Source organism: Stegodyphus dumicola, chromosome 8 (genome assembly GCF_044657685.1).
Source record: "Stegodyphus dumicola isolate Sdum_Otavi_A_Nest chromosome 8, ASM4465768v1".
NCBI classification, from domain to species: Eukaryota; Metazoa; Arthropoda; class Arachnida; order Araneae; family Eresidae; genus Stegodyphus; species Stegodyphus dumicola.
Window position 1 is genome coordinate 48,657,465 of NC_140775.1, and position 27,848 is coordinate 48,685,312.

The window sequence follows — 27,848 nt, forward strand, 5'->3', positions numbered from 1 at the left end:
AACTCTCCAGATTAGGTTACTTTAAATGTACAGTATTCAAGAAGATGCACTGCATGCTTGAAATACAAATTAACAATAAATCCTGTAGTGATCTGTTTAACCCATTAGCTGCTGGTGCTGCGTTTACGCAATGGTCAAAATAAATGCGTATATAAATATAACTACCTAAGATATTTTATACCAGCAGATGATTTTGTGTAGGGAATATTATGAAGATTTTTTCTCTAAAAAAATATTTGCCTTCAACAATACTTTTATTTATAATAATTAATCTCATACTTTAAGCAAAATTTTAACAAAATTTTCGACCGGGTATTTTTGCTGAAAATATTTAACGAAAGAATCGCCGTCTTTATGAGTGATCTATTTTTAGTCAAGGTCACCGTTTATCAGACCATTACATCAGTCAGATGTTTATATTTGTGTTGGGAAGAAAGGGAAAACAGGTGTTGTGCTGACGCAACGTCAGCAGGAAATGGTTAGTCAATCTCCTTTTTCACTCCTTCCTTTCGATGTTCTGGTTCATGTTCTGGTTGTTTAAAAATGCCTAGAATGAGGTATTTTACATTAGAAGAAGCCCTTCAAAGATTTTTTGATGAAGAAACAGATGATGATAGTGTTAATAATGACCAGAATGAAACTGATATTGTTGTTGTTCCCCCAGAAATTGCAGAAGCTAGTGAAGAATAAGAATGGAATGGCAATGTTTTAAATGATGATAATGATATTTTACCAAATGATACTGCTGGGGAAGTTGAAATTCACGTAAGAAGTAAGTTTCAGCCTTTTAAAAGCAGTTATAGTGATACTAAAAAGTTTAAAAAGCAGAAGACTGAAATCTTGAAGAGGACAAAAAAGAACTGTTAGTTATGTCTCAGGAAGAACATGAAGAAAAAGATAGAAGAGAAATTAAAAAAGACAAAATACAAGGTAAAACTAGTGCACAGATTTTCGATTTCCTTTTTGGTTTAGACATTTACTCTCTTCTCGTTGAACAGACAAATATATACATTCAGGAAAAAAAAAAAAAAACACACAGAATTTATTGCATCTGAAGCCTATATGAGAAGATTTATTGGAATATTATTGCTTACAGGATATCATTCTTTACCTCAAGAAAAAATGTATTGGTCTTTTGATAAGTACATTTCTGTTCCTGTTGTAAGACAATCGATATCACGTTTGCAGTACAGGAATATGAAGCAAAATTTGCATTTGACAATACTGATAAATTATATCAGGTGAGACCGTATCTAAACTTACTAAATATCACCACTTTTTACTACTGGAAATATAAAGTCTCTTTTAGATTGCAGACGCGAGAATGCATTATTCCTTTTGCAAACTCCTATTGAGAGTGTAGAATTAGCCAGAAATAGATCAGCAACAGGAAGACCTAGTAAATTCAGCACTCAAAAACCACTGCATGGAGATGGTAAACATTTTATCATAAAGTCGGTTGATAACAAAAGTGTTGTAAAGAGTACCATAGCCAGACTGTTTATAGATGCAAAGTATGTAATGTAGGTTTACATCATGATTGTAATCAAGCTTTTCATGCTCGAATCATTCAATTGAAATAATCTGTATTTGTAAAAAAATACTATGTATATTTTAATATTAAATTAATTACAAGTAAAGTGATTTGTAGATTTATAAAACATTACATAGCTAAAAAGCAATCCTGTGTTCCACTTAAAAGAAACATCACACGAGTACAATCCTACTCACTAAACATCCGTAGTCTTATTCTGCTGACGTTGCGCAAACGCAACACTCGCTTTTTCTACAGGTAAGAGCATTTTTTTTATTTTCAATGTAAATTTAAGTTATAGATGCCTAATTTAATATTTGTTATTATTTTCATGAGAAAAGAAACATTCCTTGTAGTTTTGGCGGTTAATGGGTTAAGAAAAAAATGAAATCTGTAACTCAGTCAAAACATCAAAGTTTATTCAGGTGTTCTGTGGTATTAGTACCACACGATTTCACATGTTCACGTAACACTCATGTTAGCAATACAGAAAAGTTGAGGTCTATATTTCAAGTTATCATCCACATCCTGTAGAATCGCTGGATATTGTTCTGACTACCATTTATCTGGAATTTTTATGGCAAAATATATTGAAAATTCAGCAAAAGCAGCAGCATATATGTGCAAACATTTAATTTTTTTTTAAAACCAAAAATTTACATTTTAGCCAAAACAAAAGATAGTGCTGCTCTGAATATGCCAGAAATTATATGCTGAAATTTAATGAAACATTTTCAATCCTTTTTATCCAGAATTTATTAAAAAAACATAAATAACTTTTCAGCTTTACATATCTATATGTCAGTCTTTCACTCCAATAACAAATTTGAATAACAATGGATAAATCTCTTCATATTTTTATTATAACAGAATTTCTTTTTTAATAATATGCAACATTTATTTTCATTCATGATTTTTAAAAAATATATAAATTTGATTAATTTCTATATTTACTTTAAAACATATCCTCCAAAAAATGGGAAACTGCATGTTTTTAAAAATAATTCAAACTAAGAAATAGTAATTTTTTTAAAGATTATTATGATACGAGGGCTATCCAGAAAGTAGATTACGTTTTGGAATAAAAAAATAAACAAAGTATAGGAAACAAATTTTATTATATACAGATGAAAGCCACACTCAAATACTACTTTTCTACATAGACACCATACAAATTAAGGCATTTATCGTAGCGATGTACGAGCTTGGAAATTCCTTCGTCGAAAAATTCGGCCGCCTGCGCCTTCAACCACTTCGTTACCTCTTCTTGCAGCTGTGCGTCGTCATCAAAACGCTGCATAGCCAGCCACTTCTTCATTGCTGGGAATAGGTGGAAGTCGCTCGGTGCCAGGTCGGGACTGTACGGCGGATGAGGAAACAACTCCCACTTAAAAGATTCAAGAACTTTACGAGTGACATTTGCCGTGTGGGGCCGGGCGTTGTCGTGAATCAACAAGATCTTAGAGCTCAACATTCCTCTGCGCTTGTTTTGAATTGCTCTTCTGAGTTTTTGGAGAGTTTGGCAATACCTTTGAGAGTTTATTGTAGTGCTCTTCCTTGCCGACATTGTTTGCATGCATTTCTTGGGTTTTTGGGGAGAACTTGTGTGCCCCCACTGCATTGATTGCAATTTCGTTTCACAGTTCACATGTTTCACCCATGTTTCGTCACCAGTAACGATGCGATCGAGTAAAGAGTCACCATCCTTATGGTAAGCGTCCAAAAAGTTCAACGCTGCAGCCATTCGCTGATTTTTGTGGTCCTCTGTCAAGATTTTTGGAATCCATCTTGCACAAAACTTGTGGTAACCAAGCTTTTCGCTGATGATTTCGTGCAACAAACTTCGCGAAATTTGTGGAAAACTCAAAGAAAGTTCCGTTATTGTGAAATTTCGATTTTCACGGACTTTAGCATCGACTTTTTCGAGAAGTTCGGCGGTCACTATGCTGGGTCTCCCACTTCGATCTTCGTCGTGAACATTGGTTCGGCCATTTTGAAATCTTATGACCCACTGACGCACTCCACCTTCAGTGATAATGTTGTCCCCATACACTTCACGAAGCTGCCGATAGATTTCTATCGGTTTACAGTTTTTTGCAGTCAGAAACCTTATTACTGAGCGCACCTCGCAGCTCGCGGGATTTTCAATTAACGCAGACATTTCAAACCGTCACAGTATCTGAACGGAGCACAGCACGAACCTCTCACTAGCACGGCTAGATGCAGACTGAGCTGCGCAACGCTCTGACCCCAAGATGGCCGCGCTAGCCCTGGCCCTAGCGGACACAGACGGAAACGTAATCTACTTCCTGGATGGCCCTCGTAGTACTCCATAATCATTTTTAAGCAAATTTTTAATAATAATCTTCAGTTCTTTATGTTATAAACCATACATCCAATCATTAGTAACCTACTATATAATGTAAAGAATACAGTATATTTATTCTTGTATACTATAACAAAAATACATGCAATAGAAGAAAATCAATCAATGCATACCCAGGATTTATGCGATATGTATCCCTGAAATATAAGAGAAATGTTGCAATACAGTACATGGCATCAGTAACATCAGGCAGAGAACAATCTGACTTTGAATGGAAAAGGCATTTATACAAATGAAACACATCCCAGACAGTTTCAGACAGCAGAATAGCTACAGTAAAAATGCACCAAGGTAGAGAATCCTATAAAAATATTTTAAAAAAAAGAGAGAGAGGTCAATACTTATAACTGTGTATATGAAGAAAACAAAAAAAGGAGACAGTTAACTTTTCAGCAATTACCTTCATTATCAATCTGTTTCATTTTGTTAATTTTTGCAGATAACAGCAAAAACCTATCATACATGCATTAACCACTTCACCATTTGCATCATGAGAGACATGTTGATAAAAATATGTCTTTAGCCTTTAGCAACGGCAGATAAATAAGCCTGGACCTTCATCTCTGAGACAAATTCGTCACTTTGTACTTTATCAACCCACCAAGAAGAGTGAAAAATAAAAAGATATTTTGAGTCAAAAACGAAAAGAGGTGACTTACAGTTAACTTACAAAGACAGGAAACAAGGATGCACTTTCAGCTCCCCTTCAGCTCGTATTGCAATGGAACTTATTAATTATTTAACAACCTGCTTTTAGGGGATTGTTAATTTCCACATAAGAGACTAAGAAATACAAAAAGATTTTTTTTTTTTCCTGCGTAGGGAGACAAATTGGCAATTTTCTAAGTTGGTAATCAAGAGCTGGTGAAAGGAGGAGGGAAATATTTCTAAGGCCAAGTTAAGGTGCAAAAAGTTTATCTTTGGTGAAAAAAAAAAAAAAAAAAAAAAAAAAAGAAGCAAATATTTGAGTTTCGTAGGATGATGAAAAAGTTAAAAGAATAAAAAGCCACTGAAAGATAAACAGGATAAAAGTACTACTTTTAATATTCACTGTAGAATTTTGAAATGGAATTTGGTAATTACTATATCTTAACAAAAATGAGTATGCAACTGATTTCGGTTATCAACACGACTACAACTATGCTAATAAATAAAAATAAGAATTTGTTATGTTGCATAATTCAACAACTATAAATCCAAAATTATTACATGGTGCAACCTATCCATATAGAGAAACACTTAATAATATTAACACCATATATTAGGTTAAATTCTGATAGAGATATATATTCTGTAAACTGTTTGAAATTAGTAAAAATTTTCAGAATTCAGTCAAAGCCTCTTGTACAAAACACTACATAACACAACAAAAACCGCAAATTTCACTATATTTTCAAATAGATTACAAGATGTACCTGACCTGGCACTTCTTGTAAATGTCACTCATTGATGATGACTTGTTGAGCCAATGAATGGCTCAACACTTTTTATTTATTTATTTCTTGTGGATGGAAAAGAGCCGTATATTCAATAGAAACCTTTCTCTAATTTCTAAATTTTGATTAATTTCTCAGTAAGTAGTGTTATATTAATAAATATATACCAGATACACCAGTTAGATATAGGTAAAGTACCTTATCGATTATATACTATTAAATTTGGGCAAGGTACCTCATCCATTATATACTAATTAAATTTTAGCAAGGTATCTTTTTGATTATATATTAGTTAAATTTAGGTCAGCTAGCTTTTGGATTATATACTAGCTAAATTTGGGCAAAGTACCTTTCTGATTCCATCTTGTAAGGGTTGGAATGATGAATGCACATACAGATTTAATTTGTATCTTCCATTTAAGATTAATTTCATATTTCTGCATTTGTCAGTTCAGTAAGATGCCTTTGCATTCATATTTTTCAATATACTAACCCTCCTGACAAAGATGTACCAGGAGATGCAAGTTTCCTTTTCCTTTATTTTTCACTCAGTTTACATGCACCTTCTGTATGTGATAATTTTCTATGAATTTTATTCTTGCATAATGCTATTCATCTGGGATTTTGGAACAGCTCTCACATTCTTGTTAGTTTGTTAGTTCTTTTACAACAGTAATTTTAATTCTGGGGGGCCAATTCAATATTTTAAAACTGAATATGATATCTGAATTTGCCAAGCTTATATACTGAACTTAATAAATACTGGTTTATATACTGAATGTTGATGAATACCATGTGCCACTGAATAAGACGCACACCCAATTTTTTTTGATGCACCAAAAAAGAAAATGTCCACTGGTATGGCGTGCATATTTTCATCAAGACCAAAAAGTAGCAAAATGTTCAAATCATCTTGATCACTTAAGAACAAGTCTCATTTTGTGCTTCTGTATTTCCAGTTTCCAATCAAACTATCAAATGTTCTGTTGCAGCGATATAGACAATGAAAACGCACATGCTTTGCTTTTCCTTGCAATACCAGTTTTTTCTTCAGCCACCTGTAAGCAGACACTGGCTCCAACTGAAATAGCAAAAACAAATCCCTCCCCCACTTTTGTCTTGGAACTGGTTTGTGTTGCTGAACCACCACACATATTCAAGAAACTTGGATTACCACTGAATCTTAAAACCACTAATGCACATGGTACTTACCAATAACAACATTAATCTTTGAAAGGGACATATCCATTTCCTATGAAATCTAAGGAATTCGAAGAGATGAATAATAAAATTTTAAAATGGTACGGTAATGCACAAATATTCACTAACCAATCAGGGAGCTGATTACAGCTCGTTAATGCACAAATATTCTGTAACCAATCAGGGAGCTGATTACATCATGCCTAGAATTAAAATTATTTAACTAATCATACATAATAAAATCATTTTTCAAAAAAAAATTGCAAAATTATATTGTAATTTAATATTTAACAGCCATAAATAATGTTTAAAACATTAGATTAAATTTATAGATATTAAAACCTTAAAGCAAGGAATTTATGCATAATAAAACGCATTATTTTTAAAATAAAATGACAACAAAGTATTGGTTATCATAAATAACTTGTCCAGCCATGGGTTTACTATAAGTCGTATCACTCACACAAAACAAAATCGCCAAAATCCATGCAACCGTCTACCAAAGTAGTACCTTACTTATTTCTAGAATAATTACTGAAATTTCCAAACATAAAAATAATAATACAAATTAATAACAGTCACCACACAAGGCCCACCAGTGGCTGAATGATTTAGACCACTAAACACTCGTATTTAGGCTCAAAGCTTTGCAAAAGGATTGGTTGTAAAGGTGTTTTCATGTTTTTCCCCCATGTGTAATGTAAATATGAGCCAGTTTTCTTTAGAAAAGAGTCTTACACAGAGGCATCCCTCCACTCAGGCAGATAGTTACTGTGTATTTTGTCATATTCAAATAAACAAACATCACAGTGCTTTTATTATTAACTGTAAATTTTCTTACAAAATAGGAATCTACTAACTTTAAAATAACATTATATCTACTAACTTTAAAATAGACAGAGTTTACCTTGGAAAGAAATTCTGGAAATCGTTCCACTATTACTGCCTTAGCATCAACAGCTTTTACATTTGAAGACAATAGATCACACATATTTGATGATGGTTTTCTGCAAAATTTTTCTCCCATATACCTAAAAAAAATTATACATCAATCTAAATTTTATAAAAGTAATTATACAGTCTCATGACTTTAATTTTTGCTAACACCACAATATTAATTAGACAATACACTGACTGCATATCTTTCTCTAAGCTCTTCTGCTAACTTCACAAAGCTAGAAATAAAGAATAGATTACACACTAATTGTACCATAAAGGTGTTACCCAGATACTTATCAATAAAAAAAGACATCTCAGAATTTATTCTTGCCCATTCATCTTCAAAGTACTATTTATTAACATATAGATAATAATTCCACAGATATTTCCATAATCAGGAAACTATCAATGAAAGTAATCTTTTTAAAATCATGCCCCAAATTTCTGAGTGGACAATCTTTATGATAAAAAATCTTCTACAATACAAATTAATTTTTTTATGTATATGAAGAAGTTTCAGGAAGCTAACTCTGGCAAATAAGGAGGATGAGGAATAACCATTAAAGTGTAAACTCACAGCTTCACAAATTGCACCATAAACTGATTCATTACTTTAATAGAGAGCCCATTATATATTTGCCATTTGGCAGTACATATCCCTTTTGAACCATTCTGGGAGATCAAACTAACAATGAACTTTTACAGACTGCCACACAAAAGAAGTTCCCTTACAGTACCAGAACAAAAGGAAACAAATCTGTAACGATTTGATTTTGCTTTTTATTGAAAAGAATCGTTTAGTTGTGGGAAACAGAAATTTCCAACTGAATAAGCTTTGTTTTAGTCACAACTATAAAATCAAATTTCATAAATTTAAAAAGCACCTTAGACAAAAATTATGCATTAGTTCTGACCTGCTACTGAAGTTCCCTGCAGATTTTCATGTGACTATTATTTCTGACTTTTCTTCAACAATCGTGATAGAATCTAATAGCAGTTCTTCCATGTTCAGTTGTAGTTGCTACTCATGGCTTTGTTTTAAATAAATCCATTAAGTATTTGATATCATATTAAACAAAAACATTATATACAATACAAAGTCTAAGATCCCAACACGTCGGAACTTTGGTGATTCTAGGTATCTGATTTTTGAGGAAATTAGATCGTAAGTTTAAAAGTAAGATGACATGTAGAAATTACAAAATTAAAAACAAAATTGAAATAATGAAGCATTTACGACCTTAAGGGAATTAAAATTCACAAACAAGAGCTCAATATTTACAGGAAATTATGCTAGAAACAGCCCTTCTATATTTCCTGCACATTCCTAAGGCTTAGCTGAATAGCAAAAAAATAAATAAATTCTCACATATACAGCTTATTCAGGGCCCTATATACAGGGTGTGTATAAAGTCCCGGACCCACTTTGATGTTTAATAACTCATAAAGTAATGAAGATATAAACAAACTTACGGCATTTATTGATGGAATAACTTACATATTTTCCTTTTCAGGTTTGAATATCTTTACTTTTGTAAATATCGTCTGTGCGTGTGGTTAATTTCAGATAATTTCATTTTCCAGTCTAAATATCTGTACTTTTCTAAATATCATATGCTTATTCCGACGATGTACAAGGTTATTAAGAAAAAATTAAGACTGCGTGCATACTAAGTTCAAATTGTTCAAGTTTTGGAACCCGACGATAGGCCTGGATGGCCTTTGCAACAGATATGCTAAAGAAGATATAGAAGATAATGCTGAATTTCTGAAGTGCATAACGTTTTCCGACGAAGCCTCCTTTCAACTTTCTGGCATTGTTAATCACCATAATGTGCGCATATGGGGATCAGAAAACCTCCATAAATGCCATGAAGCACAAAGGGATTCCCCAAAGGTTAATGTGTGGTGTGGCACGACCGAGTCACTGGGCCTTTCTTTTTTACAGAAAAGACGGTCTCATCAGTTGTATACTTAGACATGTTGGAAAACTTCATATTTCCAACTCTAGAAGAGCTTCAGCCATGTCTTTTTGCAACAAGAAGGTGCACCACCTCATTGGTGTCATCGTTTGTAGTTCTTTGAATGACCATTTTACAGGAAGATGGATTGGGCAAGGAGGTCTAATTCCTTGGCCATCCAGATCACCTGATATAACGCCGCTGGACTTTTTCCTTTGGAGATTTGTAAAGGACAATGTTTACAGGAGGAGAGTGTCGAACATTGATGACCTAAAAGCCAGAATTACAACCGCAATAGCCTCTGTGGATGCCGATATGCTTGCTGGTACCTGGAGTGAAATTGAATATCGAATTGATATTCTCCGTGCGACAAAGGGGGCACATGTGGAAGTTCATTGACAAGGGTCATGAAACTTTTTGAGTCTATCTAACCATTTATGTTATTAATTTTAACCTATCTTTATTATTTTATGAGTTATTAAACATCAAAATGGGTCCAGAACTTTATAAACACCCTGTATTTTACATATCACTGCAGTCTCCGAAGGTCTAAAATTCCACTAACAAACAGTTCAATAAATTTAGAAAATATTGCATCCCAGTGCCTTCCCTAAAATTCTGAAGATCTAGCCTCCTTAATTTTGTTGCGCAGTGCTTCTCTAAATTCTAAAAATCTTGCCTTCCCAAAATTTTGGCACCCAGTCCAACTGTACCACCTCTTTTATCAGTCCTGGGCTTATTTGAATAACTAATGAGTTATTTTCAATTCAAACAGGATGTAATGTAATAATTTGGCCTATGAGCATCATTTACAAAATCTTTTTTTTTTTTTTTTTTCATATGGAAAGAAATTTCTGTTAAATTTCTCCTCTTCAACACACTCCACACTTTGCAGCTGAGTTAGCTGAAGTCTGTAATCATGACCAAGTGCAAAGTTAACATAAAAGGTAAAAATGCTTTTTGGTACAGTCAAGTCTTTAATCCGGACTCATCGGGAGTTCGGCGATTCAGGATAATCAGTTTTTCCGGATTATAGATCATCAATTTAAATCTGGTAAGATGGCATGCAGAAATTATAAAATTAAAAATATGAAACGGTAATTTATGAAATAAAGAGCAATTATGAGCTAAAGGTATCAAAATTTACAAAAAAAAAAAAAAAAAAAACCTTAATACTTATTTGTTTATTTTACTAAACATTTCTTTCAACGCGTGCATGCGTAAAGCATACATTACGCATAATCGAAATTAGAAAATTGCAACCAAAAAACTATTTGATGTGTATTCATGATATTTACAATGACAAGGAAATTGATTTAAATTATATCGGAGTACATGGAGATGAAACACTACATTTAGTGAGGAATTATAAGCTGAATAAAATAAAAAATCTGCCCTGAAGACGAGGACAGTGCTAACAGATCAACTTCCAGTTCATTGCGTGTCGTGACGTTCCCCCTCCTTCCACAGAGCAGCGTGAAATTGATAAACAGATTTCGGAATGGTTAGAGAAACAAAGGATATGCCTTTATCCATTTTTTGCAGCAATTCCACTTTTTGTTTGATGGACATCCAAACATGCTTTCGCTTTGTATATCCTTTGGCAGCTCCAGAATTGGAAATTCTATTTGACATAATCGAAATTTCAAGCTTACTTTTATAAAATTGCTCTAACCATCTGCAAAAAATAATAAGCCGAATCCAATTCGAAGATTAAGGAACAATGCAATCTGCAACATTAACTGAAATACATAATTAGATCATTTTAGCTTAGCTTATACCGTCCATTATACATTAAATGTGCATGCGTAAACGTATTATGAGCATGCGTAAATGCGTTTACGCATGCGCAGAAAGTTTGTAGCTTTCAGGTCTGGACTGTAGATTATTCCGGATTATGGACGTCCGGATTAAAGACTTTTGATTGTATACACTTACTAATATTTTTAAAAAAATTTTTTGACATCACTGCATGAGTTATTTCTGAAGCTGCAGTGTTCTGATAGTCATGCTGCAAGAAAATAATAAATAATAATTTGCCAGGTTGGTACCACTGCAAAAGTGAAATTAAGAATCATCAAGACTCTCCATAATATTTTATTATGAAATGTGCAAATCAATGTATATAAAATGTGCAAATGTAAAGCATAAAAAAAATTTACTAGTGTTCCAGAAGCCCAAATTTTAGATTATTCCAGACCTACCAGCCGCTGAGTGATAAAGTCATGGAACACTGGCGGTTCAGTCCCAGGTTCGAATCGAACGAATGGGCTGGCTGCATGGGCTTTTCATGGTTTTCCCCATGTATAACGTGTATACAAGCCAGTTTCTCTTAGAAAGTGCTCTATGAAGGCCTCCCTCCCATTAGGCAGACAGCTGTCTAGTGCTTTGCCATAATCAAATAAATAGATCATTTCAACTATTGGAATTCCAGATTTCAGACATATATATATATAATTTGAATTTAAAAAACATTTTCTATTCGTAAAAAGCCAATTTAAAGTTAATTAAATTTTAAATGAAATTTAATTACAAATAAATGATTAATTATTGCTGTGAACTAATCTACAATATCATTTAAATTCTAAGAGCGTATGTAAATCAAGTGCAAGTATCAAAATCTATGAATAAAGATTTTGGACAGCAAAATTTTTAAAAACTGGGAATTTAAATGGTATTACTAATTTAATTCACTAAAATTTAAAGCTAAAATGAACTATTGTATTTAAACAGAAATTGTAAGTAAAATTTAAATAAAGCTAAGTGCAAAAATTATAATTCATAAACTAAAGAAAACAAAACTACAGGGTTCGTACACATTTCTGCACACGGAAATTAAGTACTTTTAAGGACCATTAATGAAAAAAATTAAGGACCTATGAGCAAATGGGAACTGAATAAATTCAATTAAAAATATTATCTATGCCTGAACTTGACTTTTGTAATACCATCCTGAAAATAAAATAGTATGATGCATTATTATTAAATATGAATTAATTAAGAAAATTTTTAATAAGTTTGAGAATAAAATAAACTTTATTAAATTTATCAAGTAGAATTAAATATTTTACACTTATAATAGTTGAACATGTTTGAAAGAAGATACATGACATTTAATTGATGTTTTACTAACAGTCAGCTTTATTTTGATTTTTCTTTTATGTCTCATTTTGTCACATACTTGCTCAGTCTAGAGGTTTAATAAATAGCAGATAGATTTTATCTCAAGCGGCATAGGTTCAAATGAGAAGTAAGATGATAATCAGAATGATTCATAATAAAAGAATGGATGTTCTCGCCGCTGCTGCTTGCCTAGAGAGAGACCTATTGATTACAACAAACCTGAAAAACCTGATTTAGGCACGGTTGGCAAGTTTTGAAAGTTAGTTGGGCTCTGTCTGACGCAGTTAGTGTCGTAACTTCGTGTAGAGTTCCAGCGATTTGTAACAGCATTAATATACACTAAGGTTCCAATAAGCCACTAAAGCACCAGAGATGAGAAGTTGTTTTGTATTAAGTCTCACTAGATGCAGAGAAAAAGTTTTACATGAATTTTTACATTCTTATGCTTTATCATGTGACCACGGTAAGGATTAATAAAAGGCAATAACTCGCTTTAACACACAGATATGATTTTTAAGATTAAGCAGTTAGTTATAAATAATTAAATTAGGTAGATAACCTTACCATGGATTTACATGGCCACTAGTAAATTTTATTTATTTTTTAACAATGTTTGTTAACAAAACCCTATTAAAATCTCAATATAATAAAATTTCACAGTTTAAAAAACATGTAATTGATGACACTGATTCTTAAATGATATTACGATAATTACACATTAAAATACACAAAATATTTATCTTCTGTAGCAACAACACTCAACAAAATATTGATGCGTCTGTTTAATTTGAAGCCTTCCAAACATTTTGGCTAATTTATATTAATTTCCTTCTCTTTAAGCATCTTTTCTAACAATTAGAGATTGGTCTCAAGATACAAACCAATGCTCTTGCTAGTTTCTGCATGCTTTATCTCCTAATTTGTCAACCTCTCCACAATGTACCTATGACAGTTTACTTGATTTGGTAAAAGTTAAAAAAGTTAAATAGTCCAAAACCCCCGACTGACGTGAAGCAAATTATCATTATGGCTGAAAGCAACTAAAATATCAGTCAAAGGTTTAAAAAGAACTTCGAACATAAAGGCATGTTCTGATGCTAACAAAATCAATTACAGCTCATGGTGATGTAATTAAACACGAATAATCAAATTCAAACTAAAAATGTGTCAAAGATTATACAATTTAACTTTAATTTAATCTGTTTTTTTTAAATTTAATCTGGCTTAGTAACTCTATCATATGAGGAAATAGAAATGGGAAATTGTAGTAAAGGCTGAAATCATAAACAATTGGGCAATTTACATAATAATAACTGCACATATCTTTTGTTTTGTATTAGCTGAGAAATGCTTGGCGCCAGAGCGGAATCTTGGCTAATGGCGCATGCACCGCCGGAATTGGCATTGAAATGTATTCTGTGAGAAATTTGATTTTGTGGTACATTGGAAGTTGCGATTTATATGTTACGCTGCAAGATGAAACCTAGCGCCAGAGTGTCGCTATGGAAAATAAATGTATTGAAACTGTGTAATGTGTGTAGGGTTATTTTATTATGATATACAGCTATCGACGGGAAATAGAATAAGTCATTTCAAGTTTTGTGGTCGATCAGAGCCGAAACAGCTAATGAAGTTTTTGAGACTGTGATATTACTTTCGGTTTGTGAAATGAAGAACTATATAGGATACTTCAAGATTGAAGTTCTCTAGAAACAAAAGGGTAAGTACCCTCCTCCTTTTTGAAGCTGATTGTACCTTTTTGAAGCTCTTTATTTGTTTATTGACTTGCTAATTAAAATGTCACTAAAGGAGATATTAGCGAAAAAACGTACATTGAAAACACAGTTAACAAAATTAAAACAAAAGGTTGTGGACGAAAACGTCCAAGGAATTGACTTCGAAGTACTAAAGAATAAATTTAAAGTGTTTGTGACAGAAATAAATTCTAATTTCGATTCTTTGTTCGGGTTATGTACGGAAGAAAGTATTGATGCTTATGTAAAAGAGAAAGAAGAGATTGACGATATTCTCTTAGATGTAGATGTCGAATTAAATCATAAATTAGCTAAACTTTCCAAAGAAATTAAATCGGAGCCTTCGGTTTGCACGAATACTGAGAACAATGTTAAATTACCCAAAATTAATTTGCCAACGTTTTCGGGTAACTTACATGAGTGGCTTTCATTTAAAGATATCTTTTTAGCCAGTGTTGATTCAAATCCCAATTTAACAGATGCAGTCAAATTACAGTACTTAAAATCTGCGCTAAGAGGAGATGCTTATTGTATTGTGCAGTCAATATCCATAGTTAACTCTAATTATAAATTAGCCTTTTCATTATTAGAAGAAAGGTTCTCTAATCACCGTGAACAAGTGTATGCTCATCTGAGACGATTTATGAATCCTAACACCAAAATATGGTGGGAAAGAAAATTAGAGAAAGAGAATATGCCTAATTTAACAGATCTTATAGAATTTCTTAAAGATCATGCAAGAACTCTCAACGCTTCAAATAGTGTGACTAACACAAAAAAAATTACACGCAGAGTTACTGCAGTCGTTTCTAATGCAAATGAAAAACATATGCAAAATTCGTGTAGGTTATGTAATTTGAGCAAACACAAGCTTTTTAATTGTCCTAAATTTCAGAAATTAAGTGTGAAAGAAAGGGTAGAATTCCTGAAAAAAGAGAATTTATGTTTTTGTTGTTTTAATTTGCACAGTGTGAGAACTTGCCGTTCTAATTACTTGTGCCAGAAGTGTAAGAAAAAACATAGCTTTCTTTTATGCTATCAAAACGAAAGTAATTCCGTTGGCACAACAGTAGAAAGAGCAGACACTTTAGATCAGGAGTTGGGTGATCAAAACAGCAATGCGTTAAATGTACACGCACCTGCATTTCAAGCTAAAACTCAAAACGAAACCTTTACAGCCGCTACGGGTACTAACAATGGGAAAAACATGATTTTATCTACTGACTTTCGAGACTAATGATGGAATTTTAATTAAGGTGAAAGCGTTATGTGATAGTGGAAATGTTTCTTATTTTTATACCACTGAATTAGCAGATATACTTAATTTAAAAAGGGAAAAGACAAATATTTCGGTTTGCAGTATATCAGGTATTTCAACTACGATAAAAAGAAAAGCAGTTGCCCTTATCTGTAATCAGGAACAAACGTATAAAAGGAAACTAGAGGTTTTGGTAATCCCAAAAATAGTAGGTTTAACTCCCGCAAAGTTTATTGATGTTAGTAACCTTGTGATTCCTGAGAAGGTGAATTTAGCGGATCCCGAATTTTATATACCAGAGAAAGTAAACCTGTTGCTCAGCGCGGAAGTTTTTTATGATATGTTACGAGCTGGTAAAATCTATGTTCCTAACACAGGCCTGATATTACAAAATAGCGTGTTTGGATATATAGTTAGTGTAAATGTAAATGATTCATGGAGAAATAATTTATCGTATTGTGGGTTAATAAATGATAATTCAGAGAGTGAATTGAAAATGTTTTTCAAACTAGAATCATTAGGAATTAAAGATGATCCTTATTGTCATGAGGAAGACAAAGTATTGGAACTATTTAATAAGACAGTTTGTTTTAAAGCTGGTCGCTACGAGGTTACTTTACCTTGGAAAAGGGACTGGAGGGAATTAGCTGATAATTACCGAGTAGCGGAAAATAGATTAAAAACTCTTGCAAAGCGAATGCATTATTACAAAACACTGTTTTCTAAATATAGTGAAATATTAGATGATTATCTCAAGCAAGGTATCATTGAAAGAGTGTCAGATGGAAATATACCTATCGGTAAACCAGTATTTTACCTACCACACCAACCGCTATTTAGAGAAACCAGTGCTCCAACGAAGACTAGAATAGTGTTTGATGGCAGCTCACATGAGTTCGAGCAGCTATCACTTAACGATTGTCTATGGACAGGGACAAATTTAAATCCTAATATGTTCCATCTGCTAATTAATTCCCGATTAAATAAAGTTGCAATTTCAGCGGATGTAGAAAAAGCATTTTTGCAGATTGCTTTGGCAGAAAAGGATCAAGACGCAGTGCGATTCCTGTTTGTGGAAAACACACAATTAAATGATCTAAAACTAGTGACATATAGATTCAAGCGCGTAAATTTTGGGATTAAGTCAAGTACTTTTTTGCTAGCTGCAACAATTAAAGAACACATTAGAAAATATCGAGATGAGCAGAAAGATGTATTTGAAATATTGAATTCTTGTGTTTATGTTGATGATTTTATTACTGGACAGGACAGTATAGCTGAGGCTCTAAGCTTATCGCGTAAAGCTAAACAAATTATGAGTGCAGCAAATATGAACTTGCGTAAATGGGTATCCAATGATCCTGAGCTGATGAGAAAATGGAAAAAGATTTCGAGATACATCCACATAAAATCAATGACTCAAACGAGACACTTAAGATTTTGGGAATATCTTGGGATATTAATGAAGACAGTCTGAGTATAGACACAGACAGTTTGATGGAATTCCTTCAGAATTAACGTAATACGAAACGGTTCACCTTGAAAACTGCCGGGAAGAATTTTGATCCCTTTGGGTTAATAACTCCATTTACTGTTAGACTTAAATTCTTGCTACAAGAACTTTGGGTTCGAAAATTGACATGGGATGATGATCTACCTACAGATATCTGTCAAGAGTGGGCAAAGTGGTGCTGTGAGTGTCATCATCTAAGTAAAATTGCAGTTCCAAGATTCATTTTGAAACCCGAAGCCGATTCCATAGAGATCCATTGCTTTTCAGATGCCAGTCAGAGGGCGTACGGTACTGTTGTCTACGTAAAACTGCATAAACAAGAAGAAATTTCTGTGAGTTTCGTCGCATCAAAATGTCGTGTTGCACTTGTGAAAAGAATTACATTACCATGTCTTGAATTACTTGGTGCATTACTAGCAGCTCGTTTAGGTTCTGGAGTGAAAACTTGCTCGATCAAAAGAAATCCTTGAGAATATTTTATTGGACTGATGCCAAAATAATGCTATGCTGGATTAAAGGTACCAGTACCAAATGGAAATCTTTCATCGCCAACAGAGTTAACGAGATTAGGAAGTTAACACAACCGACAGAGTGGTTCTATTGTTCAACAAAAGAGAACCCAGCAGATGTTATGACGCATGGTGTTCAAATTGACTTTCTTGTGAACTGTTCCAAATGGTGGTCATGCCGTGACTTTCTAACACGCTCAGAGATTCCTCATCAGGGCTTATCATTTGAGGTAGTTGAAGAAGTGTGTCCAAATGAACTTAAAAAGGACTATGAACTACATAACGATTCTAACTTAGTTTTAATTGCATGTAATGAACCAAACCTCTTTAATGATATTCTTAATTTGTCTTCTAATTATACTAAACTTATTCGTATTGTAAGTTTCATTTTCAGGTTTATCCATAATCTTAAGAACCCTCAGGCAAGGAGGTACGAAGTACTTACTTTAGAAGAGATAAAGAATGCTGAGATATATATTTTATTAGAGGCCCAAAAAGGTGAGTTTCTAGAAGAAATAAATCAATTAAAAAGAGGTAAGTGTGTAAACCTCAAAAGCAAATTAGCATCGCTGAATGTGTTTCTTGATAACATGGGGCTAATTAGAGTGGGCGGACGATTGTCCTATTCGGACCTACATGCTAATAGTAAACACCCTATAGTTTTACCTAGTAAACATCGTTTAACTACTATTATTTTAGAGCATTTTCATTTGAAGTACTTTCATTTAGGATCACAATCACTGTTACATCAGGTAAGACAAAGGTTCTGGCCACTCAATGGCAGAAATAATTGTCGAAAGATCATCTACAGATGTGTGACATGTTTTAAGAACAAACCCATCACAGTTCAACAAATAATGGCCAAGTTGCCCAAAGAGCGTGTCACACCATCATAACCATTTAACATAACTGGTGTTGATTTCTGCGACCCATTTGCAATAAAGTTTAAGAATCAACGTAAGGGAGTTTTGAACAAAATTTATGTCGTAGTATATGTATGTATGAGTACAAAAGCCATACACTTAGACTTTGTGAAAGACCAAACTAGCCAATCTTTTATTTCGAGCTTAAAACGTTTTTTCTCTAGAAGGGGAAAATGTACTGGAATAATAAGTGATAATTCTAAAACCTTTATTGGTACAAGTGTAGAACTCAAAAAATTGCAAAAATTGGTTGAGTGTCCAGATGAGAATTAAGGGAGTTTTTATACCACTGAAGGTATAGAGTGGAAATTTATTCCTCCAAAGTCGCCAAATTTCGGTGGAATTTGGGAGGCCGGGGTTAAATCATTTAAGAGTCATTTGAAGAGAGTTATTGGTAATCAGTGTTTAACTTTAGAAGAATTTTTAACTGTTTTAACTGAAATTGAAGGAGTATTGAACTCAAGACCTCTTACTCTAATTTCAGCTGATTACAATAATTTTGAAACTTTGACCCCAGGTCACTTTTTGGTTGGTACACCTATCACAACTCTAGCTGAGCCAGATTTATCCAACATAAATGAAAACAGACTTTCTAAATGGCAAAGAATCACTAAGTATACACAAAAAATTTGGATATTATGGAAGCGTGATTATCTTAATAATTTACAAGAATGTCACAAGTGGAAATTTTTAAAGGATGACGTTCAGTTGGGAACTCTTGTATTAATAAAAGATGAAAATTTGCCTTCAACCAAATGGTTAGTGGGGAGAATAGCTGAGGTTTTTCATGGTAGGGATAACAAAATAAGAGTAGTAACTGTAAGATTGCCTAATCAGCATTTGCTGAAACGAAATGTTCGAGATATATGTATACTTCCTGTAGAATTATGGTTTATTTCTATTATAAACTGGTATTTGTTGTAATAATTTGAATGTATATTTTTCAATATTGTGATTTGTTATTGCGAAGTAATTTATTGTAGTGCCTTTATATTTACATTTATTGAAATAATAGTTTTGAAATTGTTAATTTCAACGCCGGGAGCGTTTTGTATTAGCTGAGAAATTTTGATTGGCGCCAGAGCGGAATCTTGGCTAATGGCGCATGTGCCGCCAGAATTGGCATTGAAATGTATTCTGTGAGAAACTTGATTTTGTGGTACATTGGAAGTTGCGATTTATATGTTACACTGTAAGGTGAAACCTAGCGCCAGAGTGTCGCTATGGAAAATAAATGTATTGAAACTGTGTAATGTGTGTAGTGTTATTTTATTATGATATACAGCTATCAATGGGAAATAGAATAAGTCATTTCATCTTTGAAGAATAATTTTCTTTATGTATATCGTTTCTTTCTTCAACATGTTTCCTTTCCATTTTAGAATTTTTGGATTTAATTATGGATTTCTGTTATTCTAAAAAAAATGAAATGCATTTTGAATATATGGAAAAAGCTGCTAATTTTATTTCTTTAGTAATATGAACATTCAGAAGAAATATGAAATAGACATGGTAAGGGCCAGTTACAGAGCTGGTATGGCAGAATTTTTAGGGTTTAGTATCACACCGAGCAACAAAATCTAGAAATGGCAAAACTTTTAGAATTTAGAGCAGGCTTTGGAATCAGAATTTAAAAAGGCACTAGGCAGGAGAATTTGGGATCCTCAGAGTTTGCATCAGGTGGGAAATTGCCAGGCGCCAGCCCTCTGTATGATGCTTTAAGACATATTAGAAGAATCTTTAAAATTACCAGTTTTCAATTTCTTTATTAATACATAAAAATATTCCTTTCTATAATCCCAGTCCATGTGATAAGATTAGAAGATTTTTTATATTTCCCATACATGTGTCTAGTAAAAAGTAAAGAAAATAAAGAGAAGATAAACATGTTAAGAAAAAGGTTCTAGTATCAGAAGTAAAACTTTCAAATATTATGCGTTCATTGTTCTTACAGACGTTCTCCAAAAAGTAAGAAATTCATCGCAAACTTTCTGTTAAATACATCCATTACATATTAATACCATGGAGGCATATTTGATTTTGTCACATTTTTCTTCAAGAATCGTGGGTCTATAAACCTTGCCTTCAAATCCTCCTAAACTTTCCAAGCTGCAATGTCTAAAATCCTAAAGAAAAATTACTCCCACAAATTCTATAACAGCAAAAAGCCAGAAATAGTTTAGGAAAAAATTCAGAGGGGAAAAACGTAAAATTAATTTTATAGAGAAAACAGACACATTTTCTGAGTCAATTACGTGGGAAAATCTCTTACCATGAAAAATTAAAAAGACAATTTTAATTAATTATAGCTAATTTTGCTTTTGCTAAGAATTGTTTTATAAATTGTGCTTTATAGCATTATATCTTGTTTATTTTTCAGATTGAAAATACTGTATAATGAGTTGCCAAAACGAAACTTTATAATATGACAGCAAAAAATAACAATATTTTATTTTAATGTTATTTTTTTAATTTAATTTCAATATATTACAATTATTTGAATGAAATTTATCAATGTTACAATGTTTAAAAAAAAATCGTCAAAAAATTCCCAGATCTCGCAATTAAAAATTTTCTAATTCAGAACCGTTTAATAAAGGTGTTCCCATCTGCAGAAACGAAAATTTTTTTAAGAGCTCTTCATTAGAAAAAATGAAATAATTTTGAAATGCTCATGTTTTACTTCTTGCTTCGAAACTAGAGTATCCCATCATTTATATTAGAAATAGGAACAAATTATAACCCATTCACCCATTGAAAAAATAGCCATATATGTCAGTGAATTGCCAAAAATATTCCTCCAAAATGCTAATTCACACTCAAAATGGCAGTCGTAAAAACAGATAGAAATTTCAAATGATTAAAATTAAGGACCTTCTGCCGATTTTGGCCGAAATTAAGGACTTTTAAGGACCAAAAAATTATTCAAAAAAAATTAAGGACTTTTAAGGACTCTTAAAAATGATACAAACCCTGAACTATTTGAACTTGAAAGTTTCATTTTGAAAAAAATTATCAGAGAAACAAACTAGGTAATTAGGGCTAAAAGCTGCTAAGTACAAACAATAAACAGAATAAGATATTAAGAACAAAATCAAACAAAACATACAGATACATAGAATAAACAAAAAAACTCTTACTTGCATAAAGCAAAAGAGAAATAATGAATTCACAAAAATATAAAAACTGGTCTTCATTCCAATAAAACTTACATGCATTACTTTACCTCCAAATCGCAACATATCAGGTGAACACAGTTCATCGCACCATGTTACTAATACAGCATATTTTAGTTTGAAATATTTATAACCTATTTTAAGCTTTCAGCCAAGCAATCATAAATGATAATTTTCAATAATTTTCCTATAAATAAACTTCTGGAGTGGTTTTGGGGAAAGATGTATTTTAATTTCTTTCTTGGCCAACAGGCTAGCTATTCCATTTCTAACAATCCAGAATAACTTATTGTACATTAAATTCTGTTATTAAAACCTGTAAAAGTATTAAACAATCTCATAAAATATTTCTGCTTATATTTGGTGACAGTAAACTTTCTCCATCTGTTTTATTTTGGGGGGAAAGGGGGTAGGACTGCTCTCTAAAGAAAAAAACTTGGGTTTTATTCTCTCAAAATGCATAACGCTTTTTTATAAAATTCCAATACAAGAGTTCTTTTCCTTTAAGTTGTGTTGATATCCAGTGAAAAACAATATAATGATTTTTACCATTCAAGATCCTTGAATGGTAAAAATCATTACCATTCAAGAATTCAAGAATCCATTCAATTACATCTGTAATTTCTAAAAGATGGTTTGTTTATGATAATTTAAATGGCTGTTTCATGATCAACCAGTATACCTGCTTTTGAAAAGCAGTTACTTATATATTTAACCAATGTTCAGCTATTTCATATAATTAACCACTTGCGCTAAAAAGATGTGCTACGCACGTCGAGATGCTTTTGTCTCAAACCGCGTGCAAAAACGAAAATAACGGGGTGCACACGTCGCCTAACAACGAGATCTTTTTATTTCTTGAGTTACAGCTCTGGATTGCACTCGCAGATGCAGAGTGGAGTAAATGAGACACTTTACCGCTTGTTATATTGTAGCACACGGCACCACACCATGAAGTTTAGTCGTAGCGCAAGTGGTTAAACGATATATCCATAAGATGTCGCATCATTTTAGATATCTTGAATGATCTGCATACAGCATTCTTAGATAATTTCATACACAAGTAAGCTTTGATGTAAGCTGGTGGAAGAGCATTCAAATTGGTCATCATATTTAAATGATATATATGACTTGATTTGAAACAGTTAAACTACTTACAACAATAGATAGAAAAGCAACACACCTAAAATGTTTTAAATAGGCAAAATGAATATTAAATTGGGGCTAATTTTATACAATGGGGCTATGCATTTTGGAACTATAACACAAGTTCTTGTCTTTTAGAGAACTAAATTTTTTTTGCCAGATATATATAGAAGCTAATTTTGCTTAATGTTTGAAAAACCAAAAAAATGTTATGATTACCAAATAAATATTGAAATATTTCAAGAGATTTTCTCGTATCTTTAATACATTTAAAAAAAATAATGCACAAATTATTTTTTCACACTAACCATTTTTATGCACAATAAAATTAAAAAACACGCAAATTATTTCAGAAAGCTTACATATAAGGCTAACTATAGTGTTCAACAAATTCAATAAGGTTTTATTCCCCATACTTCCAACCAAGCACTTTCATGAAAATCCACATTTTTATTCTAAATTCCATATCAATAAATACTTTAGCTCCATATCTTTACCATGCAGTGAATCGGTGTTACATTTTTCAACAATCATTCTACTCATTTATGCAAAGGAATCAATTTCAGTATACATCTAAGACTCTATAACGGTCAAAAAATAAAAATGTTTATTTCACACTAAAAAAATATGCTACAATAAACTTCATCTAAATAGTATAATAAAAACATTAGCAATTCATTTTGAAAAATTACAAACCACACTGAACAGAATTTATTTACATTAACAATAATATTCAAATATGCCTTTTATTAACATCTTTACCAGAAGCAGTGATGACTAATTTACCTAAAATTGTAATTTCTCATATAAACTTCATGTACAACAACATTTAAAACTAATACAGAACAATTACAACAGTTTTTAAAATCTTACCTTATTAATGCCTTAAAGCAATCATTTGCAGCAGAAATCTCCAGTGATTCACAAATTGTATTCATATGCATCAAAGATTTTCCACGTTGATATTTCGTGCCATAATACATTTTTTTCCACTCCATGAACTTAAATAAATATTAATAAATGCATTGAAAATATATCACAAGTTTAAAAAAAAAGGATTTACTAAACAATATTAAGAGGATGAACAATGACTTACTAAACAATAATGAAGGGTATATTAACTCATAACACAAAAAATAATGATTTATAGAAACCCTATTTCTATATTAATCTGATAATACAGTCAAAAGTCATTAATCCGGACACCCATAATCCAGACTTCAAAGCTACAAACTTTCTGCGCATGTGCCAACGCATAATGCGTTCACGCATGCACATAGGCGTTTATGCATGCGCATAATACTTTTACGCATGCGCATATGCGTGTATACATGTGCATAATACGTTTACGCATGCGCGTTTAATGTATAATGGACGGTATAAGCTAAGCTAAAATTATCTAATCATCTATTTCAGTTAATGTTGCAGATTGCGTTGTTCTTTAATCTTCAAATTGGATCCAGCTTATTATTTTTTGCAGACTGTTAGAGCAATTTTATAAAAAGTAAGCTTGAACTTTCAATTATGTCAAATAGAATTTCCGATGCTGGAGCTGCCAAAGGATCTTCAAAGCGAAAGCATGTTTCGATGTCCATCAAACAAAAAGTGGAATTGCTGCAAAAAATGGATAAAGGCATATCCTTTGTTTCTCTAACCATTCCGAAATCTGTTTATCAATTTCACGTTGCTCTGTAGAAGGAGGGGGAACGTCGCGACGCGCAATGAACTGGAAGTTGATCTGTCCGCACTGTCCTCATCTTCAGGGCAGATGTTTTTATTTTATTCGGCTTATAATTCCTCACTAAATGTAGTGTTTCATCTCCATGTACTCTGATATAATTTAAATCAATTTCCTTGTCATTGTAAACATCACAAATACACATCAAATAGTTTTCTGGTTGCAATTTTCTAATTTCGACTATGCGTAATGTATGCTTTATGCATGCGTACGTTGAAAGAAATGTTTAATAAATTAAACAAATAAATATTAAGCTTTTTTTTGTAAATTTTGATACCCTTTAGATCATAATTGCTCTTTATTTCATAAATTAAGGTTTCATATTTTTAATTTTATAATTTCTGCATGCCATCTTACCAGATTTAAACTGATGATCTATAATACGGAAAAACCGATAATCCTGAATCACCGAAGTCCCGACAAGTCTGGATTAAAGTCTTTTAACTGTAGTAACAATATTCTGTTGTCAGATGTGATTAGTATACATAGAAATTGTATATGAAGATCCAAACAAACTTTATTTTCGATAACAAAACACAAATGAAAATTTTAGAGAATAAATTTTTATATTGAACTTAACTACATTAAATCTTAGAAAATTGTTAACAATTATTTGCATTCCCTAAATCTAAATTTTACATTAAGGTTACCTAATGATCACCTAATCCCTTTGTTAAAATAGCACACTTTCATATGAATGTTATGGACCTAATATCAAACATCTTTAATTTACATTACAACTGCCAAAGCATATATTTCAATCAAATACATAATTATTTTTTAAATATATACATGTTATTTGACTCTAACTGAGATAAACATTTGATGATACACTGGAGGAAATAACAAAAAAATTAGAATGAATTAGAAAAATAAAAGAAACGAAAATAAACAAAGTTTACTCCATTTAAAAATATTACAAGATATTGTTTATGCTAATATAATTATACTTAAGGTGATCACTTTCCTTTATTAATTTTATACAGTTGATTCCATTTAACTGACGCATGTTCGGACTTGTCGATTTTGGCTCAGTTAAAATGACAGCCCCAATTAAATGAGCTAATCATAAATTCTAAACTAAAATATGTAATACTTGGGTATATAAATAGGTAGGAAAATAAAATAATAATTAAGTACATATTTTAATGCTATATTAAACCAAAATACAAAAAATATTCATACTTATGTACATTACTTGTGCAGAAAATATAGTATATATATAATAAATTTTACAATGTCAAATTTTTTTTCTGCAAAAAATGCATCTTCCATAGTCTAACTTTTGCTTCTGGATATTCCAGTTTTGTGGTGTTCCCACTCTGTCCACTAACTACAGAAAACCATTCATCGAATGCTTCTTCGACTTCTGGATGCTTTCCATCATATTTTCTTTTGCATGTTCTGGAATTTCTTTGCCATGCCCATTCCTCACATAGTTGATTTTTTTTTTTGTGGAAGGAGAACTGCTGGGCAGATTTTGATATGCCAGTTATATCAGCTAGTCTATGATGGCTTGTATTCAATGGCAGGCTTTTAATGTGACTTGTGTGATGTGTAAAACTATTTCTTTGCATTTTGACAAAGACTTAAAAATGTTAAATAAAATTGATACCATAAATGAATATCGTTAGGTAAAACATATAGTAAGAGTAAACTCTTAAGAAAACACATACTTGCCAGATACATGATAACAGATAGCTAAATTCCCTTTCTGCTACTTAACCAATTAAATATTTAAATTATATTTAAGTTGATTAATCTGGTTTCCATTGAGGTTTGGCCAAAACAAGTGGCTGCCCCAGTTAACTGGTGACCCAATTAAATGTATATAAAATCACTACTCACAAAAACTATTCATTTAAATTTTAACAAAATAGTTTCCAAATAAATGGTTTAACAAGTAAATACAAATAAATATTATCGCATGTGTACATATTGTTGCATGTGTAAATACTGTTGTGTGGAGTTTATAATTGATTATATGTACCCAGAAATATGATAGCTTGAAAAAATTTATTTTTCCAGAAGAAACATTTTACAGTTATAAAACTTTCTACTGACTTTCTACTGATACAGCTCTTCTCAGTATCACAGAGTACAATCAGTAATTACAGCTCAGACTATTAAGAATGTTAAACACAATGCAATGCAGAGCACATCTAACGATCAAAGCTCAAGCAGAGATCTCAATACTAAGTCAGCTCTGAAGTAACAACTGATGCTCTCTCCAAGCTTATAGTTTTCCCTCAGCCACCGAGAAATCTCTAGTACCTTCTGTTTCTCGAAATTACTTGAAGGCATATATGGTTAAAATTACATGTAAGGGACAGTTAGAGTTATATATAGGGATATAGGGATCTACTACAGTTATTCAATTACAGTACCAATTGGTTATACAGCAGCCAGTTGTCAAAAATTAGATTGACAAAAATTAGTTATCAAAACCATCACCACCTTGGTGTTCTCTTGCCAGTTTAGCAAGATAGCCATTTACATCAATGTTAAATAGACTTGCCCCTGTAATTTTATTTTTCCAGCAGAGCTTTGTCTCTTCAAAATTTTCATGTCCCGCTATACAAAAGATACTATAATTTCACTAAAATTATTTACATATATATATATATGCTTAATTTAGTTGTTAATTGATGGTAGATTGGTTTATCCCCTTATTAAGTCGATTAATCTACGATCAATGACAACAGCTGCTTAAAATTTACTTTTGGTTTTGGATTTTTGCAATTAACGATTTTCTTTGCTGATTTTTAAACAGAAGTTAAAATTACTACTTAAAATACTATTTAAATTCTAAAAAATTTTGTTTCATGGTTTTATTCAATTTGTGTACCTTGGAGATGGCATATGGAAAGTTTTCCTATTATAAATTATTATGAATTATTGGTTTATTCCTCTGCAGCTTTAGTGAAAGTTTTAGGCTTTTTAATTTACTTTTAATTACTTTATTTTGAATATATATATATATATTTAGGAAGTTAGTTAATTTCTTTGATGAAAGTATAGTTACAAACCTTATATATATATATTTTCATCACAGAAATTAACTAACTTCCTAAATTAGGAATCTCAGCATTTAATACAAAAGGATAACATTCTTAACCCTTTTCTACTTTGATATGTACTGTACATAACATGCAGCAGAAATTCAACTGTGACACACACTGATCTTGAAAAATATTTCACCAATGCAGACTTTTCCAAACATGTTTTTTTTAATACATAAAGTTCATTCAC

At 32.0% G+C, this 27,848-nt stretch overlaps 1 protein-coding gene across 4 annotated transcripts in view; it reads right to left on the reverse strand.

Moving 5' to 3' along the window:
• Positions 1-27,848, reverse strand: part of LOC118195793 (F-box DNA helicase 1-like) — a 161,001-nt gene that overhangs the window by 113,089 nt on the left and 20,064 nt on the right. For all 4 annotated transcript variants that reach the window (XR_015042565.1, XM_085821821.1, XM_085821822.1 and 1 more), the window contains exons 3-5: positions 23,732-23,859; positions 7,464-7,587; positions 4,034-4,221 (exon numbers count right to left, since the gene is read on the reverse strand). Coding sequence is in view for 3 of the 4 variants with exons in the window: in XM_085821821.1 (XP_085677947.1) it covers positions 4,034-4,221; positions 7,464-7,587; positions 23,732-23,859 (440 nt within the window). In the remaining variant the exon portion in view is untranslated. The remainder of the gene's footprint in view (positions 1-4,033; positions 4,222-7,463; positions 7,588-23,731; positions 23,860-27,848) is intronic.